Consider the following 21,270-nt stretch of genomic DNA (forward strand, 5'->3'; position numbering starts at 1 on the left):
AAAAGTTTGCTGCCTTGATCTGTTAGTTTTAGACTGTTAATGTGACATCTTAGTTCAGACTCAACCCTGTTTAAACATCATAGTACAAAGGCAGGAGTACAACCCTTACTCAGCAAGGAAATTAAACGGTAAACATGTGGTGTAGGGAGCAATCCTTGAATCCACAAAGTTGGAGCTTTTGTTTATATTACACTGGAGCACAGAGATTTGTAATTGGATGATATCTTTAAAAAAAAGAAAAGAAAAAAGAGAATGAAAACAGTACAGAAGCAATTTCAGGTCGTGGTGAGTATTGTTACAGTACAAGAAGTTTTTACACTAAGTTTGGTAACTTAGACTCGTTATTATTATTATTATATCATTTATAATATCTATATGAAAAACAAAATGCCACAGCACAAAGATGAGACTCACAAATGCTGCACAGAGAATAATTAGAGTTTAGGCATCGTAGACCTCCCTTGAAACTCCTCAAGGCTACATAGTGAATGGAGAGGAATTGTTGTAATGAACTTATCCAATTCTGGGCTTTTCTTGGGGAAATATGTGACATAACTAAAGGGCAAATTTTGTAGTTAGGTCTAACTAAATCAAATAATTTGGTCAAATATCAGTCAACAAGGCTCCTGTGTGTAATATTGTCTTCAGTATCTGCTATGCATTGATGTTTGTGTCATCCCTGTGGTTTTCAGCAAATACCACATGATTTATGTTCAACATTGTTGGATAAGTGCACTTATGGCAAATGTATGTACTGCCCACAACAGCTTTAACGTTAGCCTGGTGCCGTCTCAGTACTCATTCTCTGAAGTGCTCCACATCGCTGCACTGGATTAAACTCTGGGTTGAATGATTTAGTTTATTGAGGATGTGTTTGTGATTTAGCAGGACTGTACCAAAGGCATCTAAAAAAAATGCAATTATTAATAGTTTAATGTTCCCTCGTGCATGTTGGTGCAGTTAAAAATCTCGATTAATTTGTTTTTCCAGTCAACCCAGTTGGTATAAAAACATGGAACGCTTATGTTTTTCTGTTCTCACAAACTCTTAAAAAAATAACCAATTGAAGCTAGCTGCAGCAAGAATCTCTAATGAATAATTAACGACACTGATCAGCCCCTGAGTCCTGAAGGCCTGTGCAGAGCAGCTCTGTGGGATTCTGCAACACCTTTTCAACCTTAGCTTGACCCAAGAGAAGATACCACTGTTGTGGAAGACATCCTGTCTGGTTCCGGTACCAAAGAAAACTCACCCTTCAGTCATCAATGACTACAGACCTGTTGCCCTGACATCCCACATCATGAAGGTCCTGGAGAGACTCCTGTTGACCCACCTGTGTAAGCAAACCAGCACATATCAGGACCCCCTGCAGTTGGCTTATCGCCATGGAGTTGGAGTTGAAGACGCTATCATACACCTGCTTCAACAAACCCACTGTCATCTGGACAAAGCAGGCAGCACTGTGAGGATCATGTTCTTTTATTTTTCCCGTGCATTTAACACAATCCAGCCTGATCTGCTTCGTCTGAAACTCCAGAAGACTCAGGTGGAGGCCTCAACAATCACCTGGATTAATGACTACCTGACAAACAGACCACAGTTTGTCAGACTGAAGAATTGTGTGTCTAACCAGGTGATCAGCAGCACAGGAGCACCACAGGGGACTGTACTCTCACCATTCCTTTTCACTCTGTACACTTCAGACTTCCAGTACAAGTCAGACTCCTGTCATCTACAGAAATATTCAGATGACTCTGCAGTGGTCAGGTGTATCAGAGATGGACAAGAAGCTGAGTACAGAGAGCTGGTGGACTGCTTTGTGGCATGGTGTGGAAACAATCATCTCATCTTGAATGTTAACAAAACAAAGGAGATGATTGTAGATTTCAGGAGAAACAGGGTCAGATCAAACCCTGTTTCCATCATGGGAGAAGAAGTGGAGGTGGTTGAGGAATATAAATACCTTGGTGTTCATCTGGACAACAGACTGGACTGGAGACACAACAGTGAAACCATCGACAAGAAAGGACAGAGCAGACTGTACTTCTTGAGGAAGCTAAGGTCCTTCAAGGTTTGCAACAAGATGTTGCAGATCTTCTACAAGTCTGTTGTTGAGAGCGTCATTTCCTCTTGCGTCATCTAGCAGCATCAGAACCAGGGACCTAAAAAGACTCAACAACCTGATAAGGAAGGCTGGTTCTGTGCTGGGGACGACTGTGGAACCTCTGGAGACAATAATGTAAAGAAGGATTTTGCATAAAATCAAGAGAATTATGGACAACCCTGAACATCCTCTCCATGAGACTGTTATCAGAAAACAGAGTCTCTTCAGTCAAAGGCTTCTTCAGTTTGGATGCAAAACGGACCGCTACAGGAAATCTTTCCTGCCCACAGCCATCAGCATCTATAATAACTCCTTGATTTAATTGAGTTACATCAACATTTAATTTCCCTCTGGGATAAATAAAGTATTTTTGAATTTGAATTGAATTGAATTGAATCACTGCCACAAAAGTAATATTTGAAATGAAACGTAAGTGTGTAATTATGAAAAGAAAACCAATTGGTTTGATGTGTCAGGTCATACCTTGCCTCACGCATCTTAAAGTACAGTATGAACTAACCACTAAGTGCACAATAACAGTGATGGCTCTGACCTTACCATTTAAGCAGAGATGCCCTACAAGATGCATAACCTGTACACAGTAGTTTAATAATTGAAGAAGTTCATAGACCAATCGACTTTGGTCAAAAATTCTACCACTAAGTCAGAGGTGCAGTTTTCTTTTTTGTAAACTGTCCTATTCCTAAAACCCAACTTATCACATTCAATTAAGGCAACTACCACTTTGTTATCTTAAGGAGGAAAATGGACTTGCTGCACTGTACTGAATTGTAGGCATTTCAGTAGGGATTTAGAAGGTGTATTCAATTCTGGAAGGAAAATAAGTGGGTATATGCTGTATTCCTGTGAATACCCTGCACTTGCACTACTGCACTGGAGAAAAATAGTGTAGCTGTTTTTTTTATCACACAACCTTGCTATGAAGTAAAGAGCCAGTGGCATTGGGATGTTTGTATTTTATTTGTGTATTCTCTTGGCACTACATAAATGTTCACAAGGATATTTAATCTCTATAGAGAGGCTGAGGTAAGGATACAGCATGGTAGGCTACTGGCAAGAAAACAAGTAAGACAGAGCACTGGGGAGCATTTTGCATTAGCTCATTTATCACAATATTTTCTATGTAGTCCTCTAAAGATAAACGGAGATTCAGGTGATCCTTGGGATGTCACCAACAAGTCCTCCGACTGAAATAGAAAATAATGAAAAGAAAATATATTGTCTCCACTTTGGTGTGGCTGTAGCAGGAATAAGGGCAGCAGTCTGCAAGCTTTCCACATGTCTTAGTGTCCATGGACACTGCTCCCCACATTGCATCGATCATGGGATGGAGCTTTTCCCACCCCTCCAATGTGTTCGTTGGTGTGTGAATGTGTATGATAGAGAGAAAAAAACATTGTGTAGGCTGTAGAATTTAATAGCCTAAGTTAAGCTGTATAGCCGTGCGCGTGTGTTTGTTTGGATGAATGAATTTGGCTTGTGCTCAAAGCACTTTCAATGGTTAGTCAGACAAGAAAAGCACTTCTAAACTCCAGATGTTACAACGCAACCATAAAATATAAACAGTGTTTTTGAGTGTGTTTTGTTAATTCTCTTTTGATCCATTGGACAAAATTTGTTCTATCAACCAATAAACTAAATAATGGCTTACATTTACCCCGAGACACCATTGTGGTAAAATATCTCACTATGGTCCCGCATAAAATAAATAAAAAAAACTTGTTACTTAGTGAAATTCAAAAAAAAAATCAGTCTCTCGAATCCATTATAGCTTAAATATTTAACCATGTTAAGGGGGGGGGTAAAATGCACTGTAATAAGGATATATGCTTAAAATACATCCCTCGTCTAGATAATAACATCAAATCTAATTTACAGCGATACAAGCATTCATATATTGTTTTCCATAAAATACAAAGAAAGAAAAAAAAGCATCGTTCTTGGTCACATGTTGGTAGCCCAGATCAGCAAAACCACGAGTAAAGTAGGGGCGTTGGTGCCAGTTTATTCAGTTTCTGCGAGGGCGGACTGATGTGTCACTTGAACCTGTAGTAGCCTACTTGACTCGACGCGTAAGTTTGCAAATTTGCTGGATTGTAAATTAAAAGTGTTGGTCGGTGTAAGGGGACGCGATATGCCATAGTGTCTTTGAGGAGGATTTTTGGGATGAATAGAGGATCTTCGCAACTTCACTCTGTGACAGCCGCTGCGCATGATTCTCTGCCGAGCGATTCATGTAAATCCCTACCAGAGAGCAACAGGAGAACGGTGAAGTTTATGTCTTTTGTTCATTGTCAAATTACACTGTCTAATAGTAGTTGAGCTTAAAGTAAAAAACAATAACTTTTAATCAAGTTTCAGGTTATGTTTAACGTTTACTGTTTAATGTTCATAGGAGGCGTATCAGCTGCTAAATCTTGTTGTGTTTTAAGTGCAAAATTAAACGCATGTTTCCAAATGCTGTGATAATATGTTTGTTCTTCAACTTTGGTATTGCTTTTTTTTTAAATCACATTGTTTGAATGGACATGATGGCTGTTCCTGAGTGTCTGGAGATTTAAAGCAAATTCTGAAACTTGACCCTGTAGCTTTCTTTTTTTTTTTATTTCCCAGCAATTCTCAGCTGGGACTGAGACACTGTAACAGCAATGTCACAGCTATATTACAAGAAAACTGACAACTCCTCATACAGGGATCGCATCCCCCTGCGAATAGTGCGGGCAGAGGCTGAGCTCTCTGCCCTGGAGAAAGCCTACCTGGGGGCTGTTGAGAGAGGAGATTATGCAAGTGTAAAGCAAGCCTTGGAGGAGGCTGAGATCTACTTCAGAATCAACATCAACTGCATTGATTCTCTGGGACGCACAGCCCTCCTCATTGCCATTGAAAACGAGAATCTCGAGATCATAGAGCTGCTTCTCAGCTATAATGTGTATATCGGTGATGCCCTGCTCCACGCTATCCGTAAAGAAGTGGTGGGAGCTGTGGAGCTCCTGCTCAACCACAAGAGACCACGTGGGGAAAAACAGGTAACAGAACAGAAGCAGAATATCACACACAAACACAAATATATCTCATGTGATTTCTGCCTCTAGATCACACTACAGAAACATTTGCAGAGATAATTACAAAATGAAGCAAGAATACATCTTGGGAAAACATCTGTCTCAGTCCTCATTCAAGTTTTCTTTGAACTACATGTTAACTTTATAGTTTGTAGGAAATGTAAATGCAATTAAGTCCATGACAGGAAAGGAAAAAAGTGTGTAGTATATTAGTATAATATCAACAGATACTATAAGTATGTTTCAGGAATTAATTTCCAGAGCTGTATAAAGCTATGTTCCCTATCAATAGAATGTAATTGCTCATGTGATTCTAGTGATGTTGCTGTTAACCTTTCCAGACGCCATCCTGCTTCCCTGGACTCCTAAACTCCAGAATTTAGAGCAAAAACAATTTAGAAATTAGATTTTTTCATTGGCCACAGCACTAAATAGACAGCAAGTATTAAACTACAAGGACATCACGAGCCATTTAAGTCAATTTTACGCCAGATTTTTCTAACTTGACTTCAACAAAAGCATTTTTAGGGGAAAAAAAAGGGTAGAGAAGAGGGTATTAAAGAATTTTGTGTTTAATAATATTTTTCTTTAGTAGATGCTGAACTGATGGTTCTTTCTGCTCCATGTTTTTTACCAATAATTCCTTTTCCACGCTCTCTGATAAAGACTCTGGTTAAATCATTTTTAAGCAGCTTTGTCTCCCTGTAAATGACTTGGGGTATTATGCAAAGAGAAGTGAAAAACAACAGTGTTGCTTCAAACCAGAGAGATATTCTGAGGTCAATTGAACCACAAGCCAGTAGCTGTGTGCGTGATGTTAGTCAAGACGACAGAGTCAGAAGACGGATTAAATTAGACCCATTCAAACAGTTGAATCAGTTCCCGTAAGGAGTTTTAAAAGCAATGCTCTTTTGTAAACTATCAGATAAAGTACTTGTACATTGTAAATGTTTTCAGTTTCATGTCCATTAATTTGTGTTCTCCTTTTTGCCTCACTGATAAGGTCCCACCAATTCTACTGGACAAACAGTTTTCAGACTTCACGCCAGACATTACTCCAATCATTCTTGCAGCTCATACCAACAACTATGAGGTCATCAAACTTCTTCTGCAGCGAGGTGTTTCCATACCCCAGCCACATGCTGTGCGTTGCAATTGTGTGGAGTGTGTGTCCAGTTCAGATGTGGACAGTCTGCGTCACTCACGCTCTCGTCTTAACATATATAAGGCCCTTGCCAGCCCGTCTCTCATTGCCCTCTCCAGTGAGGATCCTTTCCTCACAGCTTTTCAACTCAGTTGGGAGCTGAAGGAGCTCAGCACAGTGGAGAATGAATTCATGTCAGAGTATGAGGAGCTCTCCCATATGTGTAAACAATTTGCAAAGGACCTGTTGGACCAGACCCGAAGCTCTAAAGAACTGGAAATAATCCTCAACTACCGTGATGACATCAACCCTCTGCTTGATGAGAACACTAATGATCTGGCTCGGCTGAAGCTAGCTATTAAATATTGCCAGAAAGAGGTAAGCTCTTTATTGATTATGAAAGCTTTAGCCTGTAGCTTTAATCTTAAAAAGTTCAAGATGACAGTGAAACAGCGGTTAATAAAATAACACAATTTGTCAGGGTCGCACCTGTACTCTATAAAAAAAAAACAGCTGTAAAAGGACAGGGTCAATTTACAATTGAAGAAGAGCAAGAAGAATTAGTATTACATGATATGAACAACATGGACTGAATGACGAGAAAAGTGCAAAAATGAGCTGTAAATGGCCAGATGGGTGGAGACATCCTTTGGGACGCCACAACAACATGTAATTGCCAGGCTGGCTTTTAGCAACGCATTACAGTAGACCTCTTAGACAGTCCCATGATAATTAGATAATTGGAGATAATGAAGGAAGAAGTAATGGCCATTTCCTTGGAATACTAACTCATAATATTTTAATTAGGGAGAAAGCCTTTTACTGTCTTTAAAGTCTGCTTTGATGTATGCATCCACTGACTGTTTTGTGTCATTTCTTGTGAAATAAACTAGCTTTTGTAATATTACATTGTGATTGTACAGTGGCAGTGACACATAAATCAAGAGATGGAGGAGAAATTTAGCAAAATAACATGAATGAGTACGTTAAGAAACACACTGAAGGCAGATTACATGGCACATTTAAAGTATTAATGTCCAACCATGCTTCTGTGCCATTGAAACATAATGCTGTGCACACCCAGTGGATTTTAATTTTGCCTCTAAATAGTAAGAGGAGAGGCACAGAGCCTGAAAGTATTATTTTTAAGCCACAAGATAAAGTAAGTAATGAAACATTTTGCTCACATCTTTAGTTATTGTACTCATGTGTACAAGATAAGAGTACATACACATAGCTACAAAAGCAGACAGGCTTTCACTGTGACTTCATAGTTCACACTCAAACCTTGGCTCCTCTTAACAAGACAAGAGCTCAAAACTTGGATTTGTGAATTCTTGGTGCCTTTTCTAAAATACTGACCTTTTTAAAAAAAATTTAATAGATGCATTTATTTTTGTCATGGGTCATGCAGAAAACCAGGAAATAATATGTTTCGTCTGTTTTAGTCAGTTTAGTAAATAGTTTGTCTAATTTTTCATGAATCAGTGCATTACTCTTTCATTACTTTTACTATTCATATTCCTTCTCAGTGCTTCAAGTGTAGATACAGCAAGGGGTCAGGTGGCAGCAATCTACATATGCGCTAAAAAGAATAAATGAAAAGAAATCTTAGCTTGGAAACAAAAAGGTCTTCCCTGAGCAGCTACTCTCTGCACTTTTTCCTCTGCTGATTAATAAATGAATGCCTAAATAGGTAATGCTTTGTTTGTGGCAACAGTTAAGTTTTGTTAGTTTTAACCAGCTTCAGCACTTCTTCAACATTCTTTGAGGTTTTTTGTCTCCATCCAATGTTCGACCGAAGCAGAGATTCCTCTATTTTCTAGAACTTCCCTGTGACTGTTGATGCCAATCCAGTTTCATTATCGGAATATAGGAAAAAATTGGAAGAACTCATCCTCAGGGGATTCAAAATATTAATGCACAGTTTTATCAGACTTTCAGGAAGAACAGTTTATCTACAGTAAACAGTCACATAAAGAGATACATTACTGTGTGGGGTTAATGTGTGTTTTGGCCCCATTACAAAGGAGAATTCACTCTGGGAATTTAGTAGTGTTACAGCCAAAGGCACTGGTCTGAACAGAAATGGTAAAAAGTAATATGATGAAAATAAGGTATTTGTCAACATATTATCTTCCAGTTTGCAAGAACTTGCGAGGTGTACGCCAGCAGAATGATTCTGGACTTAATGCTTTATCCCTGAAGTGAGGGGATCTGGTTATTTCAAGCTGCGGAGGACATTTTACAGACATGTCTGTGGTGCATGACAGAACATACAAGGTTGTTCAGAGTAATCACCTTTTTCCACTGATGAAAAGTTTCTACTTTCATGGCAGTGGCGTTTTCATGGATAACCATGCCTCCATCCGTGGGGCATGAAGGTTCATGACGAGTATGGTAATGATGTGAATCGTGTCGTCACCAGATCCAATTCCATTTAAATGCTTACAGGAGATTTTGAACTCATGTGTAAGGCAGTGATCCTCACCATCAACATCTGAACACCAAAATGAGGGAACATTTTTTTGTGTTCCATTGCAGCAGTGAAATTTCAAGACACACTGATGTTGCTCTGGCAGCATGTAGTGAGGGCAATGTCCTGCCAGGGGAGGTCACTGCTCCCTTTAAAGTTAAAGCCTGGTGTATGCAAAAACCCGAAGATGTCCTAAAAATATTCCGCTCATCTATCAATGATCTGGAAGTTTCCTTAACACTGCACAAAATGACTGTAACCTTTAACCTAAATTTACTACTTAACAAACTTAGCTGATATAAGTGTAGGGGTTATTTAGTTTTAAATTTTGTATTTTTCTTTATTTGTAACCCCGTAAAAGTTGCACACCATATGCAGCGTGAGTGGCTCACAATTCTTGTTTTTGTTTAAATTTAGCGTCAACTGTGAGAATTCACAGTCCTTCATGCTGTGTTGTGGCTTTACTGTTAGATTTTGACAACATACTGTGCAATGTGAGAATGAAAGGTAAATGTGACTGTCAGCAATTCCATGTGCCACAATGGGCCTCTGTGGAAAAGATTTTACAGTTGGGCCTCAGGCAAGCTTGCTACTTATCTTGTTTATTGATTTTCTTGGGCCACAAAATTTAAAAAATCTATCTTGATCAAAAACAAAAAGGTATTTGTCTTGAGATCTTTTTTTCTCCATATTTGGGATGATTTTTACGAGGGTGGCTTGCCTAATGTAATTTACCTGCCTCACTGTGTAAACCATTCTAGCCATTATTTTAATTATTATATGGTTATTCTTGTTCATGCACAATGGTAGTCATATAGTTGAAATTTAACTTTACAAAAATATAATGACAATATATTTGTATTCTACCTTTTAATTTGGACAACAGTTTATTATATTTGCCCATACACTCTAAAGTCATTTGGATAAAGATGAGTTGCAATGGAAATGCAATTAAAAAATGGGTAACTGTAAAAGCATTCAGTAGTATTCAAGTGAGCCAGAGAAAACAGAAATAATAAATGAGGTAAACAAAACCTTATTTGCGGATTTTCTTACATTGGCTTCTCTTTAAAGTAAAAATAAACATGCTCATACTCTACACATATGAGAGTTCTTGTTCTGCCAAATTAGCCTGTTGGTGTTTGTAGCACAGATGTGCACATCTTTTTCATAGTTTTAACACCGACATGCTCTGATTGGCTGGTATAATTAACTGCTGCCCAAACACTGCAGCCTAGAAATGATTCTTAACCCCCAACGTCCTGAAAAATTTTAATAAATATACCTTCTGATGGGTCATAAGACATGATTGAGAGGCATTACTTTGTTATACATAAGATTTTGTTGTGTTAAAAAATATTTTGCTTAGTCTTATCCTAAAGTCATGTTGAACTGCATAATGCATTCAAAGTACTCCATTTTGTTATTGCATTTGACCGGGGGCATTTATAACACTTTAAAACCACTGTTTGAGATGGTAGTTCTACTTTATTTACAGACCAAATCTACAGTTTCAGTTTTGTGCCATCCAACACATCCTCATTCCCAGCTCGTTACATAAAGAACGAACTGACACCTGGTGATGCCTTTGTGGCTTTTTTCAGCACACTGGGCACCCCTTCACTGTTGCTTTTTTGATGCACATGGAACTCTTCCACAGTGGCATATTGCCACTGGAGTAGGTGGTCCCAAGCATGGACCTATGTTCAAGGCCATCGTTAGGACTGCTGTCTTCTACTTTCTTCTTTTTATTGATTTTTATACTTAATTGCAAAAGTACCTGAGAAATGTTAGACATTAAAAGGTACTTGGTTTTATTTGGGAAAGTTTTGGGAATGGGAAACCGTTTTGGTTTCAGTTGCACAAATTCTATTTTCCTTTTTAATTGTATAACGCAAAGACTTGGAAGCCATGTCTTGTGACTGTTTTAAGATCTTCAAAAGACTTACTGAACATCTCGACTTTTTCTCATTCGTACATGAGGTTCATATTTATTTAGATGACTGGAAAATGTAATTGGTTGTAGCATGACATTTGATGATGAGTCTTTGAATGGAGCGTAGTCTGAATTCCTGGCGTTGCCAACGTAGTGGTGATATTTTCTGTGAACCTTAAGATTAAATGATTAAATATCTGTTCCCTTAATTTATACTGTACAGTGTCTTGTCTTGATAAATGTGCCTCAGAACAAAATTGATACAAGGGAACTGTGGTGTGGAAATTTGAGGTTCATGTTGTTTTTCACCTTCAAAAGGCTACTTAGAGAAAATATGTTTCTTCTAGATGCCACCTTTCCCCTCCATTCATTGTATGGCTTGTAAAAATCTTATAAGGAAAGCCAAAAAAAAAAATTAGATTCTGATGTATGACCTCATCACCCATGATTTAATGCTATATACTTGAGAACCATTATGGGGATCCATTTGGCCATAACTTTGTTAGACTGAAATTAACATCCATCTCAATCTGCAAATGGCCATCACATGCCTATATCAAATTTCAGAGGGCAAAGAAAATGAGCGTGGGAAACAGATTTGACAGTTACTTCTGAGAGGGTTCACTTCTTAAAACTAATGTCTTGCAAGGATGCCTACAATGTTCCTGATCTGATTTCTGTTTCTTATGAGTCATACCTCGTGTGTTGCTACAAGTCGTAAAGCTTGATGTTGTATGCTAAAAATGATAGAATAGAATAGAATAGAATAGAAAAATACTTTATTTATCCCCCAATGGGGGAAATTCAAATTCGTCAAATAGCTCAACATTTTTTAAATATTTACAATGATTGAATTAACAACAATAAAACAACAATAATAATACTACTACTAACTAAATAATAATAAATGACTAAATGGCAAAATAAACAAATAAATAAAAATCAATCAATCAATTTGAGAAGAACTCAGCAGTCACTGTTATTCAATTCAATTCAAATCAAAAATACTTTATTTATCCCAGAGGGAAATTAAATGTTGATGTAGCTCAATTAAATCAAGGAGTTATTATAGATGCTGATGGCTGTGGGCAGGAAAGATTTCCTGTAGCGGTCCGTTTTGCATCCAAACTGAAGAAGCCTTTGACTGAAGAGACTCTGTTTTCCGATAACAGTCTCATGGAGAGGATGTTCAGGGTTGTCCATAATTCTCTTGATTTTATGCAAAATCCATCTTTGCATTATTGTCTCCAGAGGTTCCACAGTCGTCCCCAGAACAGAACCAGCCTTTTTTATCAGGTTGTTGAGTCTTTTTAGGTCCCTGGTTCTGATGCTGCTGCCCCAACAGATGACGCAAGAGGAAATGACGCTCTCAACAACAGACTTGTAGAAGATCTGCAACATCTTGTTGCAAACCTTGAAGGACCTTAGCTTCCTCAAGAAGTACAGTCTGCTCTGTCCTTTCTTGTAGATGGCTTCACTGTTGTGTCTCCAGTCCAGTCCAGTCTTATAAAGCCTTATGGCTGTGGGGATAAAGGACCTTCTGAACCTCTCAGTCCTGCAGCGCAGAGAGATGAGCCTCTCACTGCAGCTGCTCCTCTGTCCTGTCAGGATGCTGTGGAGAGGATGTTTATTATTCTCCATCACAGAATCTAACTTCCTCCTCATCCGTTTCTCCACCACAGCACCGAGAGGGTCCAGCCTTCTGCCTATAACAGAACCAGCCTTTTTCACAAGTTTGTCCAGGCGTCTACAGTTTCTGTCTGTAGTGCAACTCCCCCAGCAGACAGCAGCATAGAACAGTGCACTCTCAATGATAGTGTGATAAAACATACTCATCATATCACTGCAGACATTGAAGGACCTGAGCCGTCTCAGGAAATAGAGACGGCTCTGGCCCCTCCTGTACACTGCGTCTATGTTGGCAGACCACTCCAGTTTATTATCCAGCACCACCCCCAGGTATTTGCAGGTCTGAAAAGTTTCTCTCTCCCCTCCATTAATGCAGACTGACTGGTATGGAGTTTTAGATCTCCTGAAGTCCACCACCAGCTCTTTGGTCTTGGTGGTGTTCAGGAGCAAACAGTTCTTTTTGCTCCTGTCAGTAAAGGCCTCCACAAGGTCCCTGTACTCCTTCTCCTGTCCACCGCGCACACATGCCACAACAGCCATATCATCAGAATACCTCTGAATGTGGCATGACTCTGAGTTGTACCTGAAGTCTGATGTGTACAGGGTGAAAAGAAAAGGAGCCAAAACAGTACCCTGCGGAGCTCCAGTACAGCATTCCAGTGTTCCAGAAACACATTTCCCCATCCTGACATACTGTGGTCTGGCAGACAAATAGTCTATAATCCATGATGTCAGGGAGGGGGCCACACCCATACCGAGCAGCTTGTCTTTCAGTATGGGAGGCCGTATGGTGTTGAAGGCACTGGAGAAGTCAAAGAACATGACTCTCACATATGAACCGGGCACATCTAGATAAGCATATGCCCGATGCAACATGTACACAATCGTGTCTTCCACTCCTATGTGTTTCTGGTAGGCAAACTGGAGGGGGTCAAGAGCCTCAGCAACCTGCAATCTCATGCAACAAACAAGAAGTCTCTCCAAGGTCTTCATGATATGAGATGTCAGAGCCACCGGTCTGTAGTCATTCAGCTCCACCGGTTGCCCTAATTTGGGCACCGGTATGAGACAAGAAGTTTTCCACAGCACCGGGACCTTTTCCATCTGAAGGCTCATATAGAAGAGCCTCTGAAGAGGGACTGCTAGTTGACAGTCCCTCAGAAGCCTTGGACAGACTCCATCTGGGCCTGAAGCCCTCCCTGGCGTAAGTCTCCTGAGCTCAGCTCCAACCTCCTCTATAGTTAGACACAGAGATTGTAGCGGAGGGATGGCGACAGGAGTGATGTTGCTATCAACCCTAGAGATGGGGGTGGGGGTGCAGCTGGACAGAGGAGGGCTAGTGGTGGGAGTTGCTGCAGAGGTGGAGGAGCAGCTGGACCGAGGAGGCCAGGCGGTGGGAGCAGCCACAGATGTGGAGATGCAGCTGGGCTCTGGATGCCTGGTGGTGGAAGCTGCCGCAGAGGTGGAGGTGTGGCTGGGTTCAGAAGGCCTGGCAGTGGAAGCTGCCGCAGAGGTGGATGTGCAGCTGGGCTCTGGATGCCTGGTGGTGGAAGCTGCCGCAGAGGTGGAGGTGCAGCTGGGCTGATGAGGCCAGGCGGTGGGAGCTGCTGCAGAGGTGGAGGTACAACTGGACAGAAGAAGCTTGTTGGTGACAGCAGAGGTAGAGGTGCAGTCAGGCGGAGGAGGAGGCTTGGCGATGCAGACTGAGAGTTCTTCAGTCTGTATCCAGTGATGGTCCTCATGCCCCTCCACACCTCCTTGGTGTTATTGTTCTCCAGCTGTCTCTCCACCTTTTTCTTGTACTCCACCTTAGCTCGACGCAATGTCTTTTTAAGCTCCTGTTGTACACTCCTCCGCCTTTCTCTATCCCCATTCTGGAACGCCCTCTTTTTTTGGTTCAGGAGGTCTTTGATGTCACTGGTGATCCATGGTTTGTTATTTGGATAGCACCTTACAGTCCTGACTGGAATCACAGTGTCCCTACAGAAGTTAATGTAGTCTGTGATGGTGCTGACCCTCCTGTCCATGTCAATGTCCATTTATTCTTGCTCCAGCAGTACAGCCCAGTCTGTGACATCAAAGCAGTCTCTCAATGCATCACTCGCCTCTGGTGACCACTTCCTGAAAGATCTGGTAGTAACAGGAAGGCTTTGTCCACACAGTCTGTATGTGGGTTGTAGATAGACCATGCTGTGATCCGATCTACCCAGTGGTGGAAGAGACACTGCCCTGTAAGCCTCCTTCATGTTAGCATAGAACAGATCTAATGTCTTTTCTCCACGTGTTGGACAGTCCACATACTGTACAAAGCCAGTCAGGCAGGAGGATAGAGAGACGTGGTTGAAATCCCCTGTGATTGCAATGAATGCCTCAGGATGCTGGGTCTGTATCCTAGCAACGGCGTCATGGATGACGTCACACGCCGTTACAGGTGCTGCCCTCGGTGGAATGTAAACAACGATGACGACTGTGTATGGGAACTCTCTGGGCGCATAAAATGCACGGAAACCAACTGACAGCAGTTCGATGTCTGAACAACAAACCCTCTCCTTTAACGGTCACATTGCGGGGGTTTACCCATCTCTGATTAAAGAACAGTATAACACCCCCACCTTTCCGCTTACTGCCGCTCGTACTCAGGTCTCGATCCGCTCGTACGGCTGTGAAGCCGGGTATGTCCACACATGAGTCTGGTGTGTTGTTGTTCAGCCAGGACTCAGACAGACAAATCAAACTGATTTCCTTATCTGTTGGTTCCGCACAAGCGCCTCTAACTCATCACACTTATTTGGTAACGAGTTAGCGTTTCCCATGATCACCGAGGGCAGAAAAGGTTTGTACCTCCACCTCCTGTTGTGCCTCCTTGCCTTTAGTTTCGCTCCAGCTCTGCATCCACGGCACAGCTTTTTAAGCTCGGTCGGAATTGGATGTTTAATTCTGCGTCCAATCCTTGACAGTGCCACCAGTTCTTCTCTTGTGTACACTGCTTTAGTAGTAGTGCACATTGTCAAAAAAATTAATTAAAACAAAAAAGCAGATCAATAAAAACTAACTAAAAATGTTTAGATAGAAACAACAAATGAAAAATGACAAATAATCATATAAACGATGAGAAAAATTGAGAGCTACACAGACTTGCTGCCGATAAGGTCGGCGCATAGCAACCGAAAAAAAAAAAAAAAAAAAAACACAAGATATTAGTTTTCAGGACATTTCTTTCTTAATTTTCTGGTTGTCTTCTTTTATTGCCCTCGAGTTTAAGAATTATGAAGCATCTTTTTGAATTTTTTCTTTAAATAGCGCCATTGCTGTGCACACAAGAAGGACGAGTCAACTTTGAATTTTTCTTGCTAGCATTGGATATGGGTAGTAGCATGTACTATGATACTGAACTTATTTACATGAAATGAGAAAAAAAACAAATAATTGTGTTAGTTCAACCGAAACTGGACAATTGAAATGAATGTTGTATCTAAAATCGAGCTTTTCAAAGCCAAATGAACACACCCAGATAATGAGGTTGGGGGTTGAATCACTCTGCATGTATATGCTCAACTAGACCTAAATGTACCAAAACAATCCATACATGCTCCAAAAGTGTGATCTCTTTGCATAATATTTGTTAAAACAGTAACGTGTAAGTGCATATTAATGCAGTCAAATTCCCAATAAAGCTGCTCTCATTCCCAATTTTTTGTCAAGTCAAAGAACAAAACAGACTCAAAATCAGCCCATTAAGACTAAGTGTCAACTTGCAGTTACTTACAACATTTCTGTTGCTCTGCTCTGAAAAACATCCTGATTGATTAATCACAGTATCATCTGGCAAAACAGAATAACTAAGCGACAACATCCATGGAGTGAATTCAGCTGTACTTACATGTATGATAATCTTTTAGAGAACGTTTAAAGTAGCAAAGTATTGCTCACAGTGTCCATGGCATCACAGCAATGAACATACTTCAGTCAATAACTTGATTCCCCTCCCTTGCATGCACTCTAGGAGACTGACAGTGGTCCAAATAAACATGTGTATCAAGTGTAGCTTGATTCAACTGTGCAAATAACTGTACTGACAGTTTGCAGGGTTATGGATGGTGAAAGCTTAACTTATTTGTGATGTGTCCTTTTCCAAATATATTTTCAAGACAAAGAACAGATAAGAGTTTAATTTCAGTTGACATATCTTATCTATCTTTGTCTCTGTCTTTCCCTCAGTTTGTTGCTCAGCCTAACTGCCAGCAGCTGCTGGCATCTCGGTGGTATGATGAATTCCCAGGCTGGAGGAGGCGTCACTGGGCAGGAAAGCTTGTCACCTGCATCTTTATTGGCTTCCTCTTTCCACTGTTATCCATCTGCTACTTGGTTTCTCCTAAGAGCCGCTATGGACTATTTATTCGTAAGCCCTTCATCAAGTTCATCTGTCATACTACTTCCTACTTGACCTTCCTCTTCCTGCTCTTCTTGGCCTCACAGCATATTGACTCTACTGACTCAAACTGTCGAGCCCAGGACTTTCAGGGCCCAGCACCCACCGCTGTGGAATGGATGATCCTCCCCTGGGTGATTGGTAACAATTCACACAAATACTCCCTGCCTGTTGCTTATTCTCTTGTTGGCATGCATTTTTGTATATCTGCACTCTGTCTACACACACAAAAAAGGTTTTACCTATTTTGTATGCTGCAAACACATGCATATATGCAGTATGCTGCTATCGTCACTCAATTTTTTCCATACCTAAGTTGCGATGCTGCAATGATACATCTATTCATCTCTCCAAGGTTTTATATGGACTGAGATCAAACAAATGTGGGATAGTGGTTTTGAGGACTACATGGATGACTGGTGGAACATAATGGACTTCATAATGAACTCCTTGTATCTTGCAACCATTTCTCTGAAGCTTGTTGCATACATAAAGGTAATGTATATCAAGACATTTACCAAAACATTTGACGCTTCAGGTGTTATTTCAGAAATATTAAATTAATCACAGTTTATCACTATATAAAGTACAAATGGTGCTGCAAAATCTGAAACTATACTTGCTTGTACGGCATATTTATTGGTCTTATTTTGAACAGTACAGGGGGTACAAATCCAGAGACAGCTGGGAAACATGGCACCCAACTTTGGTGGCAGAAGCGTTGTTTGCAATCGCCAACATCTTCAGCTCCTTGCGCCTAATCTGCCTCTTCACTGCCAACTCGCACCTGGGTCCTCTACAGATTTCACTGGGCCGCATGCTTCTGGATATCCTCAAATTCCTATTCATCTACTGTCTTGTGCTGCTGGCCTTTGCCAATGGCCTCAACCAGCTCTACTTTTTCTATGCAACAGATGGTGAAAATAATTGCAAGGGTATTCGCTGCAATACACAAAACAACGCCTTTTCAACGCAAGTCAAAATTTTTGATTAATTGTCCCTGGCAGATTTGCACTCCTCCGTTTTTCAGCATATTCATATGATTTTTCGTTGTTTTTCAGATTGTTTGAGACACTGCAGTCATTATTCTGGTCTATATTTGGCCTGATATCCCTCTATGTCACCAATGTGAAGCCACACCATCACTTTACAGAGTTTGTAGGCTCCACTATGTTTGGTACTTACAATATCATCTCCCTGGTGGTGCTTCTGAACATGCTAATTGCAATGATGAACAACTCTTACCAGCACATAGCTGTGAGTGGTGTTTATAACCTATTTTTGTTTTATTTATAGTTTTATAACAGTAATTTGTGAAGATTTCTTTGACAAAAAGTTTTGATGAATTGTTTGTTTTTCTTTTCAGGACCATGCAGACATAGAGTGGAAATTTGCAAGAACAAAACTATGGATGAGCTATTTTGAAGAAGGGGGAACTTTACCATCTCCATTCAATATAATACCCAGTCCAAAGTCAGTTTATTATCTAATTGGATGGATAAAGATAAATGTGTTCAAGAGACCAAACAATAAAACACTCGAAACCTTTGAGTCTTTGGGGGTAAGGATCTTCCAGAAATCTGCTCTGATCTGACTTGTTACCACAGCATTCCATGAGTTTTAAATTGCCTTAAAGTGATTTACTCCAAAAGAATTAGACGTAAATTAGATTTCCTTTTCTCATAAATTGATTAGGCTATATTATTGTGTATCATAAGACTTTCTGTTGAGAAATAACAGTCAAGGAAACAGTTTCACCATAACACTGAAAAAAACACGCCACTTGTGTTTTTTCTTTAATTGTAGAGACGCGCAGCTGAAAATGTCAGATCAAGCCATGAGTATCAGGTTTGTTGTCCATAAAGTACTAAAATGTTGTGATGATTCAAATAAAGAAATTTGTTTTCATTTTAACATTTGACTTTTTAGGAAGTTTTAAAGAACCTTGTGAAGAGGTATGTGGCTGCAATGATCAGAGATGCCAAGACAGAGGAAGGGTTGACGGAGGAAAACTTCAAGGTGGTGTGCAATGATCTAACATTTGAATCTTAATCATCATAGTTTAATTTTCTTAGCTAAGCCATCCTTGCTGCTGTTTAACTTCTGTTTTTCCAAAATCAACAGGAGCTCAAGCAAGATATCTCCAGTTTCCGCTATGAAGTTCTGGGAATGATGAAAGGCAAACCTCATTGTGGGGTAACGGGTCAAGTTGCAAGCACCACCTTGGCTTACCCTGGAAACTCATTCAAATATTATCCCAAATTCTCTACTAATGAGCCCCAACAAAAGCAAAACAAGTTTGATGTTACCACCATGGCCACCCTGCCAAGTGAAGCTGCCAACACTTCCCGCTCTGTTTGCTTTGATAAGCCAGTTAATGGTTCTGTTGTTTGGCCCTGTACGAAAAAGTCCCAGAGCAAAATTTCAGAAGAAGTTTCAAATGCAGGATCCCCTCAAAGACAGCCGGAACTCCACTTTAAGAAATATGATGATGAAACCTGTATGTTTTCAGAGGAGGATATGGTGAAATCTGGCAAACAAAACCAAGGCCACCATGAAACTGAGAAAGTAAATGTGGAGGTCTCATCGACAGCAGAGATGGACATTAAGGAGATCGAGCTTCCTTGCACCATCCAGTCCGAAGAAGCGAAAAATGGGCTGAAAAAACTTAAAAAATATAAAAATTAAGTTTTCAGTGAGTAAAATATCAAAAATCATGATAGAGAAACATCTTTGGTTTAATTTTGAAACTTTTCATTAATTCATCTACCTATCCTAATTGTTTGATTACATCAAAGTCAGTCATGAGAAACAGTAGTTGAATTTAATGTTCTGTTAAATTAATATTGCATCCTGTCAATTATATAATGGTATAATAATAATCTTATGTTATCTTGAGAGTGAGGATAGTGCTCACTTGGTGCTCAGGGAATTGTTAGGTTGGTCATTTATGTTTTACCTTGAGCAATTATTTCCAAAGAGTTCAGACACCCTGCTGCCTTTTCCTGTACTCTTCCACACAGATGTGCTATCTTGCTGTGATGTAAAAAACCTTAAGTGTCTGCTTTTCGCAATAGTCTTTCTCCTCATTTGCTGCTGTTTTTGGCAAAATTAATTATACAAGATCAGGTTAATCAAGACAATTAACACAGAGTGTAAATGTTTGTCTTTAATACCGAAGCTAATTTCAGATTCCATTTGGACAATTAATGTAGTTGTTTAATGAGCAATTCACTGGCTAGCTAATTAGAGGCAACTTCTCCTTTGCTCCGCATTTACATCCCCAACATGTTTAAAGTGAGAGGGAAAATTTTATATTAACTTTAACATCGGAACAGACGGACCGTAGTGTCTAATCACAATGGGGTTTGAGTCCTCATTTACTTCCAACCCATTAGCTCTTGTGTCACTGTTACATTTTGCAGGCTTATAGGCCTTTTAGAAAAATTTGAGTGCTCTACTACTTGTGACATGTATTGGAACTCATGTGTGATCAAATAAATCCAAATGTTAATTCAAGGGCTTTCTATCATTGCTTTGTCTTGTATACAACACTTTGATTTTAAAATAATGCAGGGTGAACATTAACAGCAAGGCAGAGGAAGGAAGAAGATAGTTTAACGCATTGCATAAACTGGTCTTCCTATTTATTTCACTGCTGAAACCTTTCCTGTGTTTACTGGAGAAAAAGAATTCAGTAAATAGTTTACAACTGTCCTGCTAACATAGTTCACAAGATGCACCACTTACATCAACATGTTCGCTTTTCTCTTCCACTGTGTGGCCTGTTAGGAGAAGCATTACTTGGCTCTGCTGTCCTCTCTGATTAGCAGAATTAATACTATTTAGGTGCATTATTTTTGTCCCTCTGACACAGATAAGTGTAAACTGACTCTGCCTTGGTGGTTAGAAGTAAAAAAAAAACTGTCAAAGATACTCGAGTGCCAGTGAAACAACTAGTAATACCATGAAGATGTGTAAACATTGTTTTCACTCTTTACAGATTGTACATTCAGTCATCTTACTGGTAACTTCTAAAACAGTTGAAAACATACAGTGAAAGCTTGCCTTCAACCTGTTGTCCAAAGGTACAGTATTCCAGCTACAATATCATTGCGATAAGCATATATAATAGAGAGCAGGTTGTCTAAGATTTGTCTAAGTTATACAAAATATATCTATAAAGCCTTACCCTTAGCTTGAAGTTGACAAGCCTCAAGTGCCGGAGAAAACACAAGTCAGTTCTTGTTACCATAGGAACCAGACTATCTTTAGAAAGTCAGTCAACAAAGTGTTTTGGTCTTTGTATTATATCTAAAAAAGCTCACTCAATTTAAACTGCTGTTGCATTTTTTTCCTTTCATTTTCACTTAAAAGGAGCCCTCTAGGAAGATGCAAATAGAGACTATTCTTATTCAGCATCAAAGCTCACACTTTGTGGCTCATGCAGTGCCTGTGCCTGTGTGTCA

General features: G+C 39.9%; 1 protein-coding gene across 1 annotated transcript; it reads left to right on the top strand.

Annotated features, from left to right (window-relative positions):
- Positions 1-4,152: 4,152 nt before the first annotated feature.
- Positions 4,153-20,320, top strand: trpc4b (transient receptor potential cation channel, subfamily C, member 4b). The gene is made up of 11 exons (XM_075473079.1): positions 4,153-4,393; positions 4,739-5,151; positions 6,191-6,709; positions 16,591-16,942; positions 17,157-17,296; positions 17,460-17,773; positions 17,863-18,058; positions 18,168-18,362; positions 18,608-18,649; positions 18,731-18,820; positions 18,926-20,320. The coding sequence occupies exons 2-11, from the start codon at positions 4,774-4,776 to the stop codon at positions 19,487-19,489; spliced, it is 2,790 nt and encodes a 929-aa protein (XP_075329194.1). The 5' UTR covers positions 4,153-4,393; positions 4,739-4,773; the 3' UTR covers positions 19,490-20,320.
- Positions 20,321-21,270: the final 950 nt, after the last annotated feature.

Source organism: Odontesthes bonariensis, chromosome 9 (assembly GCF_027942865.1).
Source record: "Odontesthes bonariensis isolate fOdoBon6 chromosome 9, fOdoBon6.hap1, whole genome shotgun sequence".
Classification (NCBI taxonomy): Eukaryota; Metazoa; Chordata; class Actinopteri; order Atheriniformes; family Atherinopsidae; genus Odontesthes; species Odontesthes bonariensis.

Bases quoted from the DNA above. Each gene is read 5' to 3' on its own strand.
- trpc4b (XM_075473079.1), top strand. From the start codon at position 4,774: ATGTCACAGCTATATTACAAGAAAACTGACAACTCCTCATACAGGGAT. The intron at 17,297-17,459 runs GTAATGTATATC...TATTTTGAACAG, and splicing joins AGCTTGTTGCATACATAAAG to TACAGGGGGTACAAATCCAG. The intron at 18,363-18,607 runs GTAAGGATCTTC...CTTTAATTGTAG, and splicing joins AAACCTTTGAGTCTTTGGGG to AGACGCGCAGCTGAAAATGT.